General features: G+C 40.5%; 2 protein-coding genes across 2 annotated transcripts; both read left to right on the top strand.

Annotated features, from left to right (window-relative positions):
- Positions 1 to 436: 436 nt before the first annotated feature.
- LOC100828109 (50S ribosomal protein L15) lies at positions 437 to 4201 on the top strand. The gene is made up of 4 exons (XM_003573641.4): positions 437 to 974; positions 2564 to 2647; positions 2724 to 2813; positions 3450 to 4201. The coding sequence occupies exons 1-4, from the start codon at positions 537 to 539 to the stop codon at positions 3729 to 3731; spliced, it is 894 nt and encodes a 297-aa protein (XP_003573689.1). The 5' UTR covers positions 437 to 536; the 3' UTR covers positions 3732 to 4201.
- Positions 4202 to 6146: 1945 nt separating this feature from the next.
- LOC100827800 (protein RER1A) lies at positions 6147 to 10277 on the top strand. Its single transcript, XM_003573640.4, has 3 exons — positions 6147 to 6652; positions 9583 to 9763; positions 9853 to 10277. The coding sequence occupies exons 1-3, from the start codon at positions 6234 to 6236 to the stop codon at positions 9907 to 9909; spliced, it is 657 nt and encodes a 218-aa protein (XP_003573688.1). The 5' UTR covers positions 6147 to 6233; the 3' UTR covers positions 9910 to 10277.
- The last annotated feature ends 12141 nt before the right edge of the window (positions 10278 to 22418 follow it).

Genomic DNA, 22418 nt, shown 5'->3' with positions numbered 1-22418 from the left:
ATGGATTATATATTGGACGCGCATGTTTATATAGATAGACCATGGCATCTGTTTGAGTGCCCTATAAAAGAAGATACTAGTACTCCCTCCGACCGGTATTACTTATCTCAAATTTTGCCCAAATACGAATGTATCTATGTGTAAAAAGCGTCTAAATACATGTAATATTTCGACAAGTAATTCCGACCGAAGGGAGTACTAAAAATTGAAGAGAAATGAAAATGAAAAGACATGCTTAAAATTGCAAGGACACTCGCTAGTGCTTTGCAAAATGTCAAAATTGGAAGAGCTGATCCTGATCTCGGTGGCGTCTCAGTCACCGGAAAACAGCACTCCTCTTCGGCTCTTCCAGTACTGCTGTGCTGGGTCCCGGGTGCAATGGAGCTACTGACTCGCGGGCCATGGCCAAGTCTCAGTCGCTGGCGCACCGGCACACCGCATCGCAGAACAGTCCGAAAGAAAGACCGAAAGAACCCTAAACCCCTCGCGCACCCAACCCGGCGGAGGAAGCCGGCCGCCAGCCCACACCAGCAGCCATGTTGCGCCGCGCCTCCCAGCTGCTCCGCAGCACCCCCACCGTCGCCGTGCTCGCCCGCCGCCTCCCACAGCCGCAACGGCACCCTCTTCCAACCCCACCCACCCACCTCCTGCCGGCCCCAAGGCTCGCATCATACTTCTACGCCACCCAGGCCGCGGCGGCGCCAGCGGCACGGGCGCCGAAAGCGCAGCGGCCGCTGCGGACGGTGGGGAGCCTGCTGCGGCTAAATGACCTCCGCGACAACCCGGGGGCGACGAAGCAGAAGACCCGCAAGGGCCGCGGGATCGGCTCCGGGAAGGGCAAGACCGCGGGGCGCGGGCACAAGGGCCAGAAGGCGCGCGGCACCGCTCGGTTCGGCTTCGAGGGCGGCCAGACCCCGCTGCGCCGCCGCCTCCCACGCCGCGGCTTCAAGAACCGCTTCTCGCTCACGTTCCAGGTCCCAGCCTCTCTCGCTCTCCCCGTTCCAATGCTATCTTCGCGGCAATGTGACCTCTCCTGTTTGCGATTTACGTTGCTCTGTGCTGTTCTGTTTGATCAAAAAACCACATTCCTCTTACCCGCAAAAAAAAAAAAACACATTCCTCAGCCTTGATTCCTATGAATGTGCTCTAGTTGAATTGTCTCCTTTAATGCTGCTTGATTGAATGTCGTATACTTGTATGGAACAGCTTTGTCTGCACATAAGGTGCTCGACCTATGTTCTGTGCACAGAGCTGACATGTTGCGGTGCGATTGCTACCATGATAAGAATTTTGTTCCCTTCATGTATCTCAATTAGGTGAACGAATTCTTAAGTGACCTTCAGAGCATTTTATTTCTCATTGTACAACAATGTGATAAAAGATGTCAAAGGCAGCAATCTTATAAAAATATGCTCGAAATTATGGGGAATGTGGTTGGGTGTAGACATACTTTTGACATGAGCCATGGGGATAGTGGATTTTGACCTGGCATTTGAAGGAACTAGGAGCTTTGGAAACATGGACATATTATGCTCGGATAGCACAGAAAGAACTGAGAAGATACATGGCAGGAAGAGATTATGGTTTCGTATATATGGCATAGGTTCTGCTACAGCGAAGCTTCTGCAGTATGAGCTTCTGGCGTGAAAAGACTTGGCTTGGATGCGAACATTTCATCATATTTGCATGTCTGTGCTGTGCTATATATATTCTAGTTTTTTCTGAGCAAGCATAAGGTATATGTGGGCAGTGGTGGATGTGCATGAGGTGCCAAGGATGCGCATTCATCAAATTGGTTCCGTGGCTTGTGTATGGAATTGGTTGCAAAGATTAGCACATAATCTATAGCAGCAGCGTCAATTAGCACACATTGGTTGCAAAGATTTCCTGCCCTCAACCATAGATCTTGTCCAGCCTTCAGTTTACCTGTCACCCACTGGTAGTTTTCATTAATCATAATTCACAATAGAAGGACCTGTCTTGTTGTTATAAGTTATATCATGTCACATAATCTATAGCTTGGCAGAGAAGTAACTTTTCATTTGGCATTGCATTCTTCCACTTTCCTAAAATTGCACTCCCTCCGCCCTGAAATAAGTGACATGGATTTGTATAGATTCTTGTACAAATCCACGTCACTTATTTCAGGACGGAGGGAGTATTTCTGCATGATACGTAATGTACATGTCGCTAATCTATCATGTGACTGCATTCCGCATTCTGTATGCTATTTGATCAATGCTAATGTGTGACTTCAACATCTAGGGATGCAAGCAGGATCCCTCTTAATTGACTTGCTAGTTTAAAATTTTTGCTCAAAATTTTACTTGAAGATTTGGAGGTTGGCCTAGAAGCTGGATATATGTGGGATCCTGTTTGCATCCCTATTATCTACAAAATAAAGGTGGAACTTGGTGTTTATTTGGGCAGCTGAACGTTCACTGTATAACAAATTCAATAAGTTATCATTTCATTGATAATAATTGTGGTTGTGCTTAAAGTTCGAATTTTGATTGCAATGCACCTAGGGCAAAATGTGACGTTAGTAATTTTCTCTTGTCAGCCATGTGGACTGGGGAAAATTGCAAAGCTCATCAATGCTGGAAAAATTGACTCTTCTGAATTGATCACAATGAAGACACTGAAGGTATATACAATCATTTATTTGAACTAGCTGTGTTTCTGGCGTATTTCTTTATGACATGAACTTATCACTTTACCAGGATACAAGTGCCATCGGAAAGCAAATAAAAGATGGGATTCGGTTAATGGGCCGTGGAGCAGAAGAAATCAAGTGGCCAATTCACCTTGAGGCAAGCATAAGCTAGCTAAATGAATATTTGCATTTAATCATAAGTGGTATAGAGTTTCTTGACCATTTCAAGCCTGACGTGCATGTTCTCAAAGTCCGAAATGAGCGTTTGGCCTTTCCCTTCTAGGCCTATATTCTGTTTCTTGATGCATGTGATGAACACACAATTCAAACTTGTGAATGGATCTGTTCCGTAGAGTGTTATCAATCCATTGGACTGAGATCACGGGATGAGATTATTTAGTTATTTCCTTACGTGACTTGTCTGTCCATAGCTTGTGATCATACACAGTTCATCTTACAAATATAGTAAGTATTGCTTTTCGTCATTATCAATATCGTTTGGCATGTTCCAACCAATATAATATATAAGCATGAAATGGGCGAGCCTATGACTAAGGAACCAACATATTTCTTTGCTAATGCATTTTAGCATGTTCTTTGGTTATTAAGAGATATTGCTTTCCTACTTACAAGACCGGTTACCTATGTTAGGTTTCTTCTAGCAATATTGCAGCGGTGGATTGGATTTGATATTTTATATCCAAATTTGAAATTCTGTCATTCTTTCATGATGTTGTTGGAATTCATGAATCGCTTCTCAGTTCTAAAAGAGTACATGAATGCAAATTGCCAGGTATCAAGGGCGACCGCAAGGGCAAAAGCTGCAGTTGAAGCAGCTGGCGGAACGGTAAGATTGGTGTATTACAACAAGCTTGGATTCAGGGCACTTCTCAAACCTGAGTGGTTTGCAAAGAAGGGCCGCCTTATACCAAAAGCAGCAAGGCCGCCACCAAAGCAACGGGACAGGACCGATAGCATTGGCCGACTACCTGCCCCGACGAAGCCACTTCCCTTCACACAGGAGGAATTAGAGTTTGCAGCAAAGCGCGAAGCTGCCAAAGTGATTGCTGCATAGGAGGGAGCAAGTAACAAATTGGTCCTGCACTTCATTATTCTACACACTGAAGAAGTCCCTCGGAACTTCTATTGCACGAGTCTTGAATTGGGCATGTATAAGAGTCATCTGTTCTCTGCTGTAGTTGTATTCCTTGTGGGATTCTTCCTTCACAGGTTTCTGTGTTCGCCTGTCATTTAGACATTTTCTTCTGATGCAGTCGTATCACCTCCACCTGGTTAGCGCCGGGCGGCTGGGGCGCATATGACCCCACTGCACTGCATGCCACTTTTGACCCAAGACAACAAAAACGAGCCTTGCTGCAAGGCGACACTCATGTTCTGGGCAATAAATAGTATAATACCTGTAAACCAGGATCAGGATGATGTTGACATATATGTGCTGTTCTAAAGCAACGGTTCTCTGCATTTAAGAGGACTTCTGCATTGAGTTTCGAATAATCTGATGTTTAAGAGAACATTTTGCGTTCAGTTTTGAATAATCTGATTATCTTTTTTACTCCCTCCGTACAACAAAAGATGTCTCAACTTTAACTAAATTTGAATGCATCTATACGCTAAGTTATGTCTAGATACATTCAAATTTTGACAAACGTGAGACATCTTTTATTGGACAGAGGGAGTATGTGAAATCTAATCTTTCTAGCCATTCTGCATGCTACTCTTCTATATAGTTGCTTTTGAAGACATCTTATGTTTGCTTTGGCTACGCTGCGCACTATGAAGTTAAAAAATACTCACTCCGTCCCATATTAAGTGAAGTTCTATTACATGTATCTAGACGTATTTTAGCATATAGATACATTCATATTTAGACAAATCTAAGTACACCGCAAATTTGCAAAACGTACAGCTTCGTCGTGAAAAAACTGCCTTTGGGTCCATGGCGCTAGGAGCTGTTGATCTTCTCTTGCAAGTAAAATCATATTTTAAAGTTTCAAACAATCATGAAAAAAAAAATGCATGTACATATGAGTGTATGTTATGTGTCTGAATTTTCATTATGAAAAATTGTTGATTTTGAACTAAAAAAACATAGAATTAGAATGGATCTGCAATATCCACCGATAGATAATAAGTGTCACAGATTTAGTATAAAGTTAGTACTCCCTCCGTTCCTAAATACTTGTCGCTGTTTTAATTCAAGTTTGCACTAAAACAACGACAAGTATTTAGGAACGGAGAGAGTACAAAGTTGTACTAAAACCTCTCAAACCTTAGACACTTATTATGGAGCGGAGGGAGTACTATTGTATATCCATAGATTTGTGATTTTTACACGTATCATAAATCAACGTATTTAGCGATGGAAACATACAAGTATGCGGCATATGTCTACTTGCACGGGAAAAAAATTAGAGCTCCCCGAGTAAAGATACTAAGATATTTTTAAGCGAAAAGACCATGTTCACATATTAAGCTATTTTTGTAGGCAAAATCACATACTCCCTCCGACCGGTATTACTTGTCTCAAACTTGCCCAAATAAGTATGTATCTATGTGTAAAAAGCGTCTATATATATGTAATATTTCGACAAGTAATTCTGATCGGAGGGACTAGCATTTTAGTAAAAAGGCAAAAATAAAAACCATTGTCCCAATTAATTATTTTATGGGGGTAAAGATTTTGCTCGAACAAACCAATCCACATGTTGTAGTCCTACTGAAATTTCCAATTTGGAGAACCCCTCGTGGTAAATCTCTTCTCGGCCAAAAGAAAGGACATTTAGGTAATTTTTGGTGGCAGAGCAAGGTGAGATGGAACAAACGGTTCTAGTTTTTTATATTGCAGTAACCAAACACTTGCAACCACCAGTTTCACTTGGAACCAAATGATTCCTATTCCCTCCGTCCCATATTATGTGACTCAAATTTGTCCAAATACGGATGTATCTATGTCTAAAAAACGTCTAGATACATGTAATAGATAATCACTTAATATGAGACGGAGGGAGTATATAATTTTAAAAAAATGAGATGGTTAGGCATAGTAGGAGAATATTCTCTTTTGTAAAACTAAATGATTCCATTCCAGTTTCATATATTCTAGAAACCAAAATGAGAATGATGAATGCTGCTAAAAACTAGAACCATTCCGGTTGATTCCACTATATTGGAGCAACCAAACACTACCTTAGAGTCATCCGTGTTGATTTATGTCTAAATATATTGTATCAATATCATAATTTTGTTAGACTATATAAATATACCATAATACAAGTTGTGATCAAAGCTGTACCATGGAGACATTGTTGATGTTGAAACTGTCAGTTTGTTTTGTATTGAGCGAAGATAAGTTTTGAAAGAAAAATGTTCAACAAGCTACTCAATGTCAATGAAATATCTCTTTCTGTTTTCTGACGGATCTCAGGGGTTGTTTGGTAAAAAGAGAAGTTCGTGCTGACATCGTCACATCAGGCTGCATCGACAGAGAGGCTTTCCCACACCAAGGGGGGGGCGTTGCTGCACGAGATCCCCCACCCCAGCTCGCGCCGACGCCACCATGATGGACCCCTCCTCCTCCACCGCCCCCGCGGCCGCCGTCCCCGCCCACGCGCCGGCTGCCGCCTCCATCGGCGCTGGCGACGGCGGGGGCCCCGCCGCCGCGGTGTCGGCGGCGGTCGCCACGGCATCCCGGCGGTTCCAGCACCTGCTTGACCGGTCCACGCCGCACGTCGGGCGGCGGTGGCTGGGCCTCGCCGGGGTGGTGCTCGTGTACGCGCTGCGCGCGTGGTTCGTCGGCGGCTACTACATCGTGACCTACGCCCTCGGCATCTACATCCTAAACCTCCTCATCGCCTTCCTCTCGCCGCAAGTCGACCCCGAGGTCGCTGAGGTGCTCGGTGAGGGCCCCGCGCTCCCCACCCGCGCCTCGGACGAGTTCCGCCCCTTCGTCCGCCGCCTCCCGGAGTTCAAGTTCTGGTGCGATCCCTTGCTCTCACAGTCTCACTTGCGTAATCCGGATCCAATTGCGGCTGTGGAATCTTTTGTCTGTGTGATTTAGAGGAACTGGAGTATACATGCGTTCTTCTTTCTTGCTTGATGTGTCACAGAAGGATCTTCTCCGTCTGTGCTATAGATGAATTGAGTCCAAGGGTGGAATCTTTGGTGGATTGCTAGGATCGTTGAGCGTTTCTGGTGAGATTTGAGGTGTGTTATAGAGAAAGGGAAGAGTAAATGCTGTGAGATCTGTCGATTTTTTTCTATCAATGCTGGGAACTCGAGATCTTGATAATATGCGAGGGGAGATGGGTAAAATTTGATACTCGGTACTTGGGTCGGCATGTGCAGTCCTGAGGAAGCCAATTTCTTCTTGCTTGAATTGTGGAATTTTTTGGGTATTTAGTTGGGACTGAGCTGAATCCTGCAAAACTCTTGTGCAGTTAAGCAGGGCTGATTGTTATGTACTCATTTTGTGGCTATGTTCCCTTTTTATGTTCAGTGTGTTGGTAGTTCGGGTGAGCGCTCATTTGTCCTTTGTGATTTCAGTGGGTGCAGACAGTTGAACTTAGTTGTTGGTATGTGACTTCTATTGGTTTCCTTGGGAGCTGCAATCTGGGACCCAAGTTTTTTAGGACCCTGTTCAAAGTTCTGTCAGAAAATATCCAATCTAAAAAACAAAGATATACATATTGAAATTAAAATACAAATTTGAATTCGATAACACATCTTAATGAATTAAGATATATTACAAAATAATCAATTAAAATTATGTTCACCTTAGGCGTAACAACAGAGAGAAACTGAGAGAGGCATAGGGATTGGAGGGTTAACGGATGAGTTATTAGGTTCCAGGTATCGTGTGATTGTTTAAGTGATTTAAGAAATTTGACCAGACTTAAGGCTTGCCCTGAAATAGACTTCAACTCTATGAAATTGAGCTTCCAACCCCATGCACCCAAACTTTCGACCATTGGGAACCACACAGTAATCCCAGGCCCTTACTCATGAACTTGTATTCCTTAAGGTCCCTTTTGTTCACACATTGGGGATGCTCTAAGAGACTTCTAGACAGTCTTCTGCAAAAATGATATGATGTTTACTAGGAAGTGCTCTACCACCTACCATGTTTTATCCTCCATTACATTACTACTTTATATGTCTTGGATTATATGCCCTTTACCATCACTTTGGTAATCATGTCAATATCCTTAAACAGCATCCTTCTGCATTCCCTTAAATGGCCAAATTTTGTACTCCCTCTCATTCAAAGTACTTGTTCTCTAGGACATTGACTCGGTCTCCAGTGTGATACTTTAACCCATCAGTTTCTTTAAAAATATAAGATATGACTTTAAACAAGAAATATGCATTATGAAAGTTGATAATTCTTTTTAAATTGGTAGCAAACATATACAGTTTGACCAACAGAACAAAAAAATATGAGATTTTGGAATGGAGAGAGTACCTCTTTTATATAATGTTTTAAAGATAATTTGATGGTATTTCATGTTAGTCTCGCAGTTATAACCAATTTGACAATGCAATGCTAACCTTCTCTCTCACAATTAAACTAAGACACTTTTATTTGTCACGCACAATTGGGATTTCATGGAGCGCCTCTTGGTTGACTTGACATTGACAGATGAGTATTCAGCCTCTTTGGTTGTCTTTAGTTAAATTTGGTTGTTCATATGAGTTAGCACAAAGGGCATCCTAGCTGAATAAATTCAACTATTTCAAAAGTTATTAAACAGAAAACAACATTATTCAAGGAAGGGTTCAATAGAAATGAACTTTCTTTTTTGTAGATTTATCATCCAATTAAATATATTTTGTACTCCCTCCGATCCATAATAAGTGTCTCAGATTTTGTACTAACTTAGTACAAAGTTGTACTAGATTTAAGACATTTATTATGGATCGGAGGTAGTACAAAATATATTTAATTGGATGATAAATCTACAAAAAAGAAAGTTCATTTCTATTGAACCCTTCCTTGAATAATGTTGTTTTCTGTTTAATAACTTTTGAAACAGTTGAATTTATTCAGCTAGGATGCAAGTGAGCAGCCTGCATATAAGTTACTTAATGTCAGCCATTGTAATATTTTGCTACACAGGGTTAAATTAAATATACTTGTATGTGGGCTTCAAGGGCTGCCTGCTTGCATCCTTCAACTCAGCCCAGTATAATGCTGTAATCACCATTGATTCTCTCGTATAGTAGATTGTACAGTGCAGAACTTGCTACCCCGTCCGTTCCATAATTCTTGACGCAAGTTCTTTCTAAAATGAACGAATCTACGCACCAAGACGTGTCTAGTTGCATCAAGAATTATGGATTGGAGGGAGTACTGTACAGAGTATGCTTGCTGTTTGAACCAACCAAACCATGTGCTCATCGCAGCATATATGAATTCAAGTGACTTCAACACTCTTGCCACCAATTAGTTTCTACTTTTATTTTAGCACTTGTATTGCATTTTGTGGTTTCCTGGTTGGTAAAATGTGATTTCCACCATATCCTTTTTGTTCCATAATAATTCCTCATGATCCTTGGCCATATCTGTATTTCCAGAAAGTTCTTAGAAATTTCGTGTGAAACGTGTAATGATCTAGGTTTATGTTTGTGTGCCTTTTATGTCATAAAAATAAAATGCGTTTCAGTTAGGAACTGATAAATGATTACTTTGGAAGGAACATTCAGTAGGATCTTGTTTGTTGGTATGTGCTTTATTTGCACCCAAAAGGACATTAATCTAGGAATGCCGCCATTTTGGCTGGTTTTTTCTGTGCATCTGGTTTCCTCGAAGGATACAGTTGACTTTGGTTTCAGTTGGATAAGTTGTTGGACACGACTAGTCATTGGTGTTCCAGGCTAACACTTGTACAATGTCTTCTCCTTTGCAGGTATTCTATTGTTAAAGCATTCTGCATTGCTTTTGTCATGACGTTCTTCGGCGTGTTTGATGTGCCTGTGTTTTGGCCTATCCTTCTTTTCTATTGGGTGGTGTTGTTTACGGTCACAATGAAGCGTCAGATTCTTCATATGGTAAAATACAGATATGTTCCATTCACCTTTGGAAAACAGGTACCTATAATAGTCATCTCAATTACTTGCTACTACTTGCCGACATAATCTTAATATCATTCATGTTGACACCTGGTTTGTTTTGTCAGCGTTACAGTGGGAAAAGAGCAGCTTCTGCAGATGATCTCACACTTCCCAAGGATTAAGCAATAAGGAATCTGGAAATGTGAAATGCTTTTGTTAGTTATTACATAGTAACTGGAAATTGCTTACAGTGGCTGCTGAGTCAGTCCAGAGGCAACTCCTCACAATGATCTGAACGTTGCAGTGCTAACATCAAAGCATTAGAACCTCGTTGAACCCCTGGTATCTTTACAGTGCTGACAGGATAGGCCTTGGCAGCCTGCCCTGGAGTGCTTTTTTTTTCCAATGGTGTTTCCGTACTAGAGCAAAATGACTGTACACATTTGTTGCTCCACATCTCCTTGTATATCACATAACGTGGAGAAGGATGGCCCAGAATATTGTATACTTGAGTTTTGTTAAATGCTTTATTGAACCATCGTGTCATGCAGGCTCAATCGCCCTCTCCCATTCCTGTACATAAGGTACATGGTTCGCTCTTTTCCTTGACAAATTTCATGGCAATATTGAAAATTGGCTGGCTCAAAAAACGATTTCGGAAACTCTACTTCCACGCATCTCTGCTCCCCCCCTCCTGTCTCCTGTCTCATCTAGGGCCAGTCGGCTCCTCCCCTCTCCTCAAGCGACGGCTGGCGTTGAGCAGGGCGAGAGTCCCTTCCCTGTAAAGAAGTAGTCTACTTTGCATTTTGAGTTTGCATCTGGCCTTATGCCCATTAGTTTGTGCTCCTGTGGTTGGAGCCGGAGGCGAAGAAGAGGAGTGCTGCTGACATCTCCTTCAATAAGTCAGCAGTTGGGCATCCAGGTCAGGTCTAACGCGGAGTCTGTGACTCCGGAGCCATCTAGCCCCACGGTGTGAACCACTCATTCCTGCGTCGGATTCTGTGCAAGGACCTAGCGGAAAATATTGGAAAACCCTCAATCGATTTAATATGTCCCATTATAGGCACGCAGAGGAGTCAGGATTGAGTACACCCTAAAGCAATGTCAGACCGGCCAGGACACATGGGGCCTGTCCACAGTGAAATATCTCGTCTTCTTCCCTGCTCTTCTTCCTGCGTCTCCTTTCACCCTAGCAGCCTAGGCATTTATCTCTCTTCCCATTGTAGATCACGGGGAAGAAGATGTAAGTACTCTGCTCGCCAATTTTTTAGTACATCAGTCGCCATCTAATTTGACAATACTCTTCACCTTCTGCGTCGTTCTCATCACGGGTACTCTGCTCGGTACTCTGCTCGCATGACGGAAGGCATGAAAGTACCTCCTAGGTACCGGATATATGTTCTTTTCTGTTTACGCGCCGTTTTCTCTCTTGATTCCTTTTGCTGTATTCACTGGATTTCACATTTGTTAAGGTTTGTGGACCCTCCTGAAGAGTCTTCATCTGCGCCATGTCATAACAGGACGCGGACAAAAAGTACTGCCGGTACAGGTGAGGATATTCCACAGTTCTCTGCCCAAGCATCTATAGAAGAATGGAGTGAAGTTGGTGTTTCAGCTTCGGTGGAGGAGGCCGACGAGGTTGGGTTGACTGCTTCTTCTCGAAGGTTAGGTTGCATAATGTACCCCAATAAATTTGTTTGTATAGATGTTGAAGTTGCATACATTTTGAAATGTGAGACAACAGTTTGAAAGGGGAAATTAGCAGTACATATATTTTTCCAATGATACAGTGAGAAGGGAGTAGGGAAATCAGTACATAAATTATGTCGTCATCAAGAGTATATGTTTTGGAAGTAGAAGACGTTGAGATATAAGATTTTTTTTTTACTAAGTACCAGAAGTATATACTAGCAAGAATAGTACTTTTAGAAGTACATAGCATTATTTTCCTAAGCGTGAGATAGTACTGAATTGAAGAAAGAGTAACATTTACCAGTAAGAACAATTCTTATTACGTACCACATTTACAACAAGTAAGAATGGTTTTTTCAAAGATATGTTTTTTTTGAATGAGTACCGTATACCGGTACTCCATTGTTTGTACTCCCTCGATCAATAAACAGTGTCGGCCATTTTGTACTAAGTTAGTACAAATTTTGTACTACATGTCCGGCACTTTTTATGGATCGGAGGGAGTACATCTAATAGAAATTAGTCAGTAAACTATGTTCTCATGATGAGTACATCTTATAGAAAGTAGAACACCAAATTTTCGTTACCATGAGATAGCAATATATCTGACATAGCAATATTTTCCTTAGCATGAGATAGCAATATATCTGACATTTAATTTTCTTCATTTGGTCTCATGAGTTTGAATAGGAAAAAGTTTGACGCTGGTCCAGAAGCACGTGTTCCTGTAGCTGGTAGGCCTGGTCCTCTTGAGAAAGCACTACGCGGGTTTGCGCTGAGGACAACAGAAGAGATTTTGTGCCCGCAAATTGGTCTTTGCTTTGACTCATTACCTGAAGCTTATGAATATTACAATCTGTATTCATGGGAAGTTGGTTTCGGCATCCGTTATAGTAGAAGCAAAAGCTACAAATGTAAGTCTGGACCTAGGAAGGATGTCGTGTACAAAACAGTGCAGCATATTGTTTGTGGTTCCCAGGTAAAAAAATTCTTCTATTTTCGGTTCATAGAAGTAAAGACAAATTTATGTACTAACGGTACATTGACTTCAGGGTTTCCCACAGAAGCAGAATACATCTTCTGTTAGATGTGGATGCAAAGCAATGATCAGGCTGTTGAGGAGTGAGGACCATGGATGGTACATCAAGGAATGCAAACTACAACATAATCATAAACTTTCTCGGAACAGAGGAGAGAAATTGTGCTGGCCCTCTCATAAACATATAGATCAATGCACAAGGGAATTAGTACGCAATCTCAGGGAGAACAATGTCCCCCCGACGAAGGTGTACAGCATACTTGGTACATATTTTGGTTCAACCGAGGACATACCATTCAACAAACGGTCGCTTCAGAATCTTTGCAAGCAGATTTCTAAAGAGGAAGCAAATGATGATGTTCGTAAGACTATGGATATATTCACAAAGATGAGAGATGAGGATCCTTCTTTTGTTCATACGGCTGATCTAGATTCTGATGGAAGAATTAGAACACTTATTTGGGTGAATGGCAAGAGCAAGTTGGATTATAGGTACTTTGGAGATGCAATCACTTTTGATACCACGTACAAGACCAATCTTTATGGTATGCCATTTGGATTATTTGTTGGAGTAAACAATCATTTCCAAAGCATTATATTTAGTGGAGTATTAATGCGACAAGAAACAATTGAAAGTTTCGAGTGGATTTTCCGTGAGTTCACTTCTTTGATGGGTGGCAAACCTCCAGTGACTATACTGACAGGTAATTGCTATGGTACATTATTGTATATATGATATTACTTAACTGCGTCGGAAGTCATATATGATATTATTGTATCATGCCTTCTTACAGATCAATGCCGGGCTATGGAAGGTTCAATTGAACGAGTATTTAAGAACACAACTCACAGGTTTCATTGTAAACTCAACTCATAAATGTATTCATTTTCAGCGCTTTAGAATATTTAGAGAAAAAGGTGCTTGTAGTTATTGGGCTGTTGCCCGTACCATTTTGTACCATATTGTGTCATCTTTTGAAATAGAATGTCATACTATGTACATCCTTTATGTACCATATTATTTGCACATCTGTCATTTAATCCATGTGTGTCATAGTGCATATTGCTTGTCATCTCTGTTAATTGACATGTATGTGGTGTACTTCTCACTTTTTTGTATGAAACGAACAGGTGGTGCAAATGGCATGTTCTGAATTCGAGGCTGCATGGGAAGAACTTTTGGAGAAGTATGATTTGAGAGAACATCATTTCCTCACTCCAATATATGAATCGCGTCATCGGTGGGCAAAACCATAATTTAGCGGTATTTTTTGTGCAAAGATGACAAGTACACAACGAAGCGAAAGTGCTAATCACATGTTGAAAGGATACGTACCTCCAGGTGCTCCAATGCATTTATTTGTTAAGCAGTACAACAAACTTATTGCTGATCGTATTTCGAAAGAAGATTCTGAGAACCAACGAACTAGGATGGTACGTGTACGAATTACTACAACTTTGTTTTATTTTATAACCTTACCTGATGTTATTTCTGTTTTCTCCATGCAGGGTGAAGTTGTGTTGAAAACTGGATGGCCTATTGAGAAACATGTTGCGACAGTTTATACAAGTGCTATGCTTGAGATGTTCAGCGATCGCATTTTTGATAGTGCTGCGTACAATGTGGTTGAGGTGGAAGTTAATAAGAAATATATGACCATTCATTCTGATGCAAGTAAGCGGGAAAAGTGGTCTAAAGTACACTATGACGTAACTATAAGTGATGATGGAGGTCAGTACCATTGTGAATGCGGGCTTGCTGAACATATGGGCATGCTTTGTTGTCATTCTATCCGGGTACAACGCCTAATACTTCCACTAACCTTACATTGTGTGCTTGTGAATCATATATTACTGTTGACACAACTGGTCGTACCCCATGTAGGTAATGCTAAGACTAGGAGTTGACAAAATACCTCAACCTCATATATTGAAGCGATGGACAAAAGATGCTAATGATGTACTTCCTGATTATTTGGCACATCTTCAGAAGGATAGAGGTTCAACCAGGTCACAGTCTTTTCGCCATGCTTCTCTGCACGTTGCTGCCCTTGAACTGGTGGCCATTGGTGAAAAGAATGTTGATTGTTATCATGATGTACTGAACTATATGAAGGATGGCACGAAGAAATTTGGTGAAATGTACCAACAAACAGACGGGCGTAGTCTCCAGGATCTTCTTCTTGCCCCTATTGTACCATCTGAAGTAGAAAATTGTTCCAATGTTGTCCCTGGGCTGCTTCATGCTGGAGCGCTTGCACCGGTGCGTAACCGACCAGTAGGAAGACCTACAAACACGAGAGACAAGCCTTCTTATGAGCACCGGTGCGTAACCGACCAGTACTGTTTGTAAGCTCAGTGGTCACAATCGTTCAGCGTGCAAAACTAACAAAGATCAAACAACAACAAAAAGAAGTGATCCTAAGTGTGGAAATTGCGGTGTAGTGGGACATCGCAGAAATGTTTGTGGTTCTGTAGTGAATGTTCAGCAGATTGAGTACGAACTAGGTGTTTAAATGATGTATATCTGTACTGCTGCATTGTTTTTGTGATCATATGGAATGACTAGTTATTTAAGTGCCTTTATGAACTATGTTCTTTTTTCGAACCAACCAACATGTTGTTCTGGAAGTAAGGATATGTATCTTTTATGAAGTTAGTTGTATGTACCTTTTGAACTGTGAGGGAATTTTGTACTTCATATAGTACATTAGGTACAGCTGCATGTACCATTATGAACTCTGTTGCTCATTCAATTCAGTACTATTATGTACAATGAAACTATACTCATGCAGTGTAAAGGTAGCACACAGAAGGGGCCTTTGTTCATCCTTAGTACAAGCATGACACAAATGTGCCTCAGAAGTCGTTGCCTTATAAATGTACATTTCCCTTTGTAATTTTTTGTTATAGCGCTTTTTTGTACAGGGTATCGTGCTCTTTATTCTAACAGTGTATTTTTCTTATTGTACATTTTCGTGTTGTACATTTTCTGGTTCCTGAACTATGTTTCATGCATAGCGTACAATTGTAAAATAATTGATTGTTGCATAATATTCTGTTTTTTCTTGATTGAATTGTAATGGGGGAGCACAGTATTTATGTCAGCTGTTTAAATGACGTACCTGTATGGGGTACATTTGTATGACGGAAGCACAATGAAGTACACTGAGCTATCCATATTTAGGTTGCAAGAGAAATGTTGTTTTAAAGGTACATCCTAACAGATCTTCTTTTTAAAGTAAGTACCTTGTACCATAATAGCAAGAAAAACTATGTTCAGAGAAGATGTTGGGAAACATCAGAATCATACTAATTCAAGTTGGACCTGACTAACAGATGGTCAATCGGATTTTCTAGTGGTGGGTCCTGCAAATTTGAATTATCTGTCTTTGGGGGGAAACTCAAACTTTCGAGGCCACATAGAGCACACGAATTTGAATTGATGGGTGGGAAAATAACTTCTCTATATAATGGACATGCTGTGAGCTCTACCATTCTCCTGTGCTAAGCACACAACCAATATCTCCAGAATCATGCCGCCCTCACCACCTCTCATGTCCTCTCCTGATTCGTCTGTTCTCAGCCCTTCTTCATCCTCTTCTGTCAACGGCCGTTCGCCAGACCATTCCGAGATACATCGGTTGCTATTTTACTGAGTACTTTCGTAATTGTCTACATGTGTCTTCAATCTGAGTTGACAAATCTGTTTCTAGGTTATTTCTGCTGAGTTGGACTCCGAGGAGGAAGCTGGGTATGGAGCTGATTTGGAGGAGGTGAATGAAGTAACCGATGAAGATGAAGAATTCCAGTCCGACTTGGAGGAGGAATCAGACTTTGTAAAAATCAACACCGTCTTCTGTACCTAAGTATTTAGTTTCCTTTCATGGTCATGGTTGATTGCTTTTTTTTCTTTCAGGAGTACCATTTTGAGGTACATGATGTTCATGCACTGGAGGCACCCTTTTTGGTCGAACTACAGGAAGAGGAACCTCTGGTAGGAGATAATGAGATGTTGCTTGCTAATGGCCATCACGAAGAAGATGGTACTGCGGAGAAACCTTGGAATCAGTCGGATGAAGGATCAAGCAACGAACGTGGAACGATTGTTCAAGATGAAGGGAAATCTGTTCCAAGTTTTCCAGATGGTGGAAATCTGAAAAGGAGGAAACTGGAGTAGTTTCTTCATGGATTATGCGAGTATTGTGCTATCATATTTTATATGTACCTGGAATAACATGAATGTACATTTATGTACTTCCTGGTACCTTAATGTACAAAGTTCTTTGCAACCTTTCCACATCTTCTCGAAGCGAAGATAGGATCTTGGATCATATGTGTGTAATTTTCTAGTAGTTGTTGTGTTAACTCTACTTTGTATGGAAATCTCATTCATGCTTTCCTATGGAAAATTTGTTGAACAGCATGGATTTGTGTTTCTATAAATTTGTGGTACTTGTTATCTTAATTTTCATTAAGATGCCTCATAATCTGTACTTTCTTTTATGGTCAACTCACATTAAGAAGATATTAATTCATATATTATTGCGTGGCTGTTGAGTTCGTTTTTATTTTATTTTAACGGTTTCTGTAATTTAGGTGGGGACCACAAGAGCTCCTTGTATATTAGGTTGCCTCTCGGTTGTTTTGGTACCCGCAGTACATTAGGCCCTTTGCAATCTTGACCTGTTGGACTGGGCGAAGACGAAGCCCTAGCCGAGGACAATACGAGAGGAAGGGTTATACCAAAGGCGTGACGGATGGTGGCAGGGATTGACTGAGTTTGTTGCTGCCGCATTCTCGGCGAGAGTCATTTGCTTCGAGGAAGAGCAATCTAGAAGAAGGTACTGTTCACTGCGGTTCCGATCTACTTGTTGCCGATTCTCACTCTCGATTTGTACCTCCTCTCCGTGTTGTACCTCGCTCTGAGTTTCTCTAGTATTACTGATTACTTTCTCAGATTCCCATGTTCCGCATAAACCAAATTTTGGGTTATCGGGGCATTACAGATCTGCAAAAAAGGGACGGTTCTTTGTATTTATTATTTTTAGTGCTTACTGTCGGGTCGGTGTTCCAAGTTCTTTTGCTTTTTTGATTTGATTATACTTTAAAAAATGTACGTCTTCTCTTCCTTGTAGGACTTATTCTTTCAATGGTTTCATGATTTTTGTTATTTGTTAATGTCAGTTAGGCGGTTCTTTGATTTGATTAAATTTGCACAACTTATTCGTCCTCCCTTCCTCGTATGACTTTTAATTTCAATATCTCTTTCATTACTGAAAAACCTATTTCACGTAATATTGGTACCTTCAAGTACTCTATTTCGTTATGTACTTCCAGGTACATTGAAGTTCCATAGTTTAGCGTGAAGTTGATCCTATAATACGAGAGCACTCGTTCCTATTTGAGGTACTTATTCATGGTAGTTATCATGTTTTTTTGATGTACTATGAGAGAAACTGGGTTATGTGTACCATGTACTTAGAAATTAGCTTGTACTTTATGGAAATTATTATGTGTTCCGTGATGTACATTTCATTGCAGTTTTCAGTAAAACTGATAGGTTGAATGAGGTGTATCTATTGTTGTTAGGATATGGTTTCATCGCAGTCGAGAGGACGGTCTAGAGACAGAGGACAAGGTTTTGGTAGTCTGCATGGAGGTACGTAAAAGACATAAAATACTATTCGTAGTACTGTACTAATTTTCAAGTTGGTCGACTACATATGCCTTTTTATTTGTCATTATGCATATATTTGTTGAACGATGTCCGATGTGAAACAAATATTAATTCAACTTTTAATTTTAGTACTGCCTTTATTTCTGGCATCATTACTGAGTTGTTCTATTCTTATTTGCTAGATATGGTAGGATCTTCAACCTTTAGAAGAGGAAGAAGTGCTAGTTCTGTGGCTCCAGGTCCTGGTGGTAGAGGACGCAACATTCCTTTGCTTGCTAATGAGATTTGGAGTCCTAAACTTTTTGGATGCCATAAGCCAAACATTGTGCATGAGATGTTTGCAAAGTTTAGTCATTTCAAGCTTTTGTTGTTGAAAGATATATCATTTGATGGGTTGGCCGATATACCAAAACAGGCCTAGAATCGTCAGTTTTCTCTGTTCTGCCTGAATCAGAGTGATGCAGATGATGAACCTATGGAGTTTGAGTACCCTGATGGCACTAGAGCCCTCATGTACCCATCACATGTACATGATATCATAGGTTTGCAATGTGAAGGCAAACATATTTCTGTACCAGAAGATGATGTACCAGAAGAGATGGAGGAAGAAGTGAGCAGGGCTCTAGGAGTGAAGGCTTTAACAATTTCCAGTGTTTGTCAAGTGGCCGAGACTGATATTGATCAACACAGCTCAAAGAAAGAGCAAGAAGCTTTCCAAATTGGAGTTGTCATGTTATCCTTTGCATTCTTGCTTGACTGCAGAGATCGTGACCCAAAATTGCCGAGATATTTACTTCCTTACCTCAGCAATGTTGAGAAGCTTAAGGAAGTGAACTATGCAAGATGTGTGCTTGACATTATTGGCCTTGCTGCCCGGAAGGTTCAGGAAGCGAAGAGAAATGGCTATTCAACCTGCACAGTGGGTGGATGCTGCATTGTACCTCATGTATGATTAGATAGTACTTTACAGTACATTGTGGATTTCTATCAGCCAACACATGATGTAATTTACTTCATGCAGATTTTTTATTTAGATTCTATTGATTTCGGTGTCCACAAAGTATCTCCAAATGTATTCCCAAGAATCAAGGCTTATGGGGATTCAAAATTAGATAAGCTCATAAGTTATGACAAGAAGTCTCAAATTGGTGATGTGAGCCAGTGGTATGGGAACTACAAGGTAATTCTTCTGACATTTGTGAGAAATGTAAATTTGCAGTGCCTGAACAAATCATTGTTCTCATATGTGTATTATGTGTTCAAGAGGAATGATGAGGTCAAGGTTGATAACAAAGGGAAAGGTATAGCATCAGGATCTAGAAAGATTAAGAAGAAGAAATATAGGAGTAGCAGGCGGTCTAGGAAACAACAACGTTTCAATGCTTTGATGAACGTTATTGAATATCATCATGCCTCGGATGTATATCTTGTTGAAGACCTCAGAAAAGAACTTCAGAAAAGGAAGAACCTTCTTCTTCGTCGAATTGGAGAGCATATGATGAACGAGACTTCTTCCGATGAATGTGGTGAAGATACGACATCTGAAGGACATGGGCAGGAAGGTATGTACTGCTTTTGTTCTTTATTCTAAACCGAGCTGTTATGTCTTCGATTTTGTCTAAAACAATCATGTTAATCTGTTTGTAATCAGCTGGGGACGCAGCACAACAGTCGTTTCATGATGATGCGACATCAGGTAACTTGTCTTGTACATAAGTAGGTAACGTTGTTCAATAACTTCAATCGTGTAACAAATAAGTTAAGATCCTGTTTGTATAGGTAATCCTCCGGTTAATAGGCCTAGTAGACTACCACAAACTGGTGTTTGGCAACTGTCAACGGAAGTTAAAAAGGAAGTGTCCGAAGGTACTGAAGTTCATTTCTGTCCATGTATTCCAGAAGGATGTCCTAATTTAGCATAGCAACTGACATGTATTAAAATTTGTACTGAAATTACAGTACGAGCATCTGGAAATGATGATAATATTAGGCAGGACAGCAACATGAGCCAAGTTGGAGACAAGAGAGCCGCAGAAGGTAATGATTTATATAAGTAAAATGGTTCACAGTTTAGTGTTAAGGGTACTAAAATAATTACATGTCTTATGTTAGATCCGAGGAACTCAGGAAGCCATTCCTCAGAAAGGTATGGTACACAGATTTGCATTCATCTTACTTATGTAATGATTTACATTTGTTGTAGCTAAAATGAGAAAGTTTTTGATTTTTAGATGCAAGAGTACCGGAGCAAAAGAAGAGGGACCCACAGGTTGTGGAAGAAATGTAGTGGAAGGTTAGTTCCACTTGATATTTTAATGTACCTCACAATACATTAAATTAAGCTTGGTGTACATGAAATTGCAGCACGACAAAGGCATTCGACAACTACAGAGGTTGAAATAACAGAAATGAGAAATGTTTAAACGGATAGTACGTATTTGTCATCAGCACATAGTTGGATGCTAATTTAAGTTTGTGACATTTCGTCGTCCGCAGTAATAAAATGTGGATCCTGTTTTGTTATCAGATGCAGGTAAAATTGTACATGAAGGAATTCCACCTGCTGCAAGAAAAAGGATTAAAAAACTTGCGAGGAGGTTAGTGGTAGTTCCATGAGTTGTTTTCGATTGCAGTTGTACCTGTCTTTGATGTGTTAGTACAATTAATGTAGGTGTTTGCGCCGTGAACAATGTACCAAGGGAAATGATGAAGAAAAGGTTGTCCATCCTGATGCTGTTGGATCGGTGTCGAACACTGCTGTTGCAGTTGAATCAAGTGGGTAATCGAATAACATATGTTCATCACTTTTTTTTTTGTTGAGGTGATGTACAAATGTTTGAGAACATGTTTTGTTCAGTTTTCATTACATAATGCTGACTTGCATTAACAACTAGAATTTTCACGCACGTACATTTCCTGTTATAGCAGTACATTATGCAGATGTGCATGTGCAAATAAATTTTTCTGATGGCACATAATTTGTACTAGTTGGCAGGCAGTATAACATTGATGTGTCACTTGAAATAAACTCCTTAGCTCATGAAGTACCTGAGTATGCAATGGTGTTTTATTGACCAGTATAGAAGGATGCATGATTCACCCCTGATTGTTATTTTCAGTTGCAGAAGAAAATTCTCAAGTACAGAGAGTACCCTCCGTGCATGTGGAATCGCCAATTGTTAATACGGAACAAACATTGGTTGAAGGTATTTGTGCTACGAAATAATTGTTGTATTTTGTTTAGGATAATGAAAAGTTGCCTGCATGATTGAGTATGATGGTTGGTTGTTGCGTCAGAACACCATGTCGAGACGGAATCGAATGTTGTGCAACCTGGTACTGGAGGATCTGAAAGTACAAATTCAGGCAATGTTAATGATTTAGTTATCAGTTTCTTAATGACTCCGCCAGGTGACCATACATTTGGAGGTATAGTTGTTAAATTTGATCGGTAATGTAGTGCAGTTCTTCTCTTTAGTTTTGTGTAATAACAAGAATTTTTTCTTAAGGTGCATTTGACGGACTTTCTGATCTTCAAGACCCTGAAGCTACTATATTTCATGAGACACCAGAACGTATGATTTCGTACTCATCCATATGTTTGTAGCGTTAGTTTTTTGTACTTACGGAGTTTGTGAAATGTAGTGGAAGTAGAGGATGCGAGGAATTTAGGTCAGAGAGCTGTGCATGAAGTCACTGTGGACGCTGAACCAGATCGGTACTTTGTAGACAAAGATGCTACAAGTTTGGACTCATAATCTTGGCTAACAATACTAATTTAGTTACATTGTGAACCTGAAGGTTTCTACTCGTAATCTTGACTCATAAACTTTATTATGCATTCAGATTGCTTGGTTGAACATGAAGATTTGAAGGTGTACGGAAGGCGTAATTTATCGAGTAAGATGTACACCAGAGTTGCGAAGAAGGATGATGGCGCGAGTACTACATAGAATGATGTACACCAGAGTTTCGAAATAAAGTGTACTTGTTATGGTTGTATTAGCCGGTTCAAAGTACCTGTATAGTAGGGTACTTTGTTACCGTTGGACTTATGTTTGTAATAATTTGAAGGTACCTGTAGGTGATGGTACTTGTTCGATTAAGGACTTATGTTTGTAATTTTTTGAAGGTACCTATAGGTGATGGTACTTGTTGGATAATGTTAGGATTTAATTTGAACCATAATTGTTCGTACGTGATCCTTAAATATGTTACCAATTTCTGTTTTCTCAATTTAGGCTCATGGTTGTACTGCACTTCTAGGGCACCAAACTTTC

This window comes from Brachypodium distachyon, chromosome 3, assembly GCF_000005505.3.
Source record: "Brachypodium distachyon strain Bd21 chromosome 3, Brachypodium_distachyon_v3.0, whole genome shotgun sequence".
NCBI lineage: Eukaryota > Viridiplantae > Streptophyta > Magnoliopsida > Poales > Poaceae > Brachypodium > Brachypodium distachyon.
Note: the sequence above shows the minus strand (reverse complement) of the source record. Positions and strands in the feature narration are given on the sequence as shown.

Excerpts from the sequence above, each read along its gene's own strand:
- LOC100828109 (XM_003573641.4), top strand. The coding sequence starts at position 537 with ATGTTGCGCCGCGCCTCCCAGCTGCTCCGCAGCACCCCCACCGTCGCC. Across the intron at positions 975-2,563 it reads GCTTCTCGCTCACGTTCCAG|CCATGTGGACTGGGGAAAAT; the intron begins GTCCCAGCCTCT and ends TTCTCTTGTCAG. Across the intron at positions 2,648-2,723 it reads TCACAATGAAGACACTGAAG|GATACAAGTGCCATCGGAAA; the intron begins GTATATACAATC and ends TCACTTTACCAG.
- LOC100827800 (XM_003573640.4), top strand. The coding sequence starts at position 6,234 with ATGATGGACCCCTCCTCCTCCACCGCCCCCGCGGCCGCCGTCCCCGCC. Across the intron at positions 6,653-9,582 it reads CTCCCGGAGTTCAAGTTCTG|GTATTCTATTGTTAAAGCAT; the intron begins GTGCGATCCCTT and ends TCTCCTTTGCAG. Across the intron at positions 9,764-9,852 it reads CATTCACCTTTGGAAAACAG|CGTTACAGTGGGAAAAGAGC; the intron begins GTACCTATAATA and ends TTGTTTTGTCAG.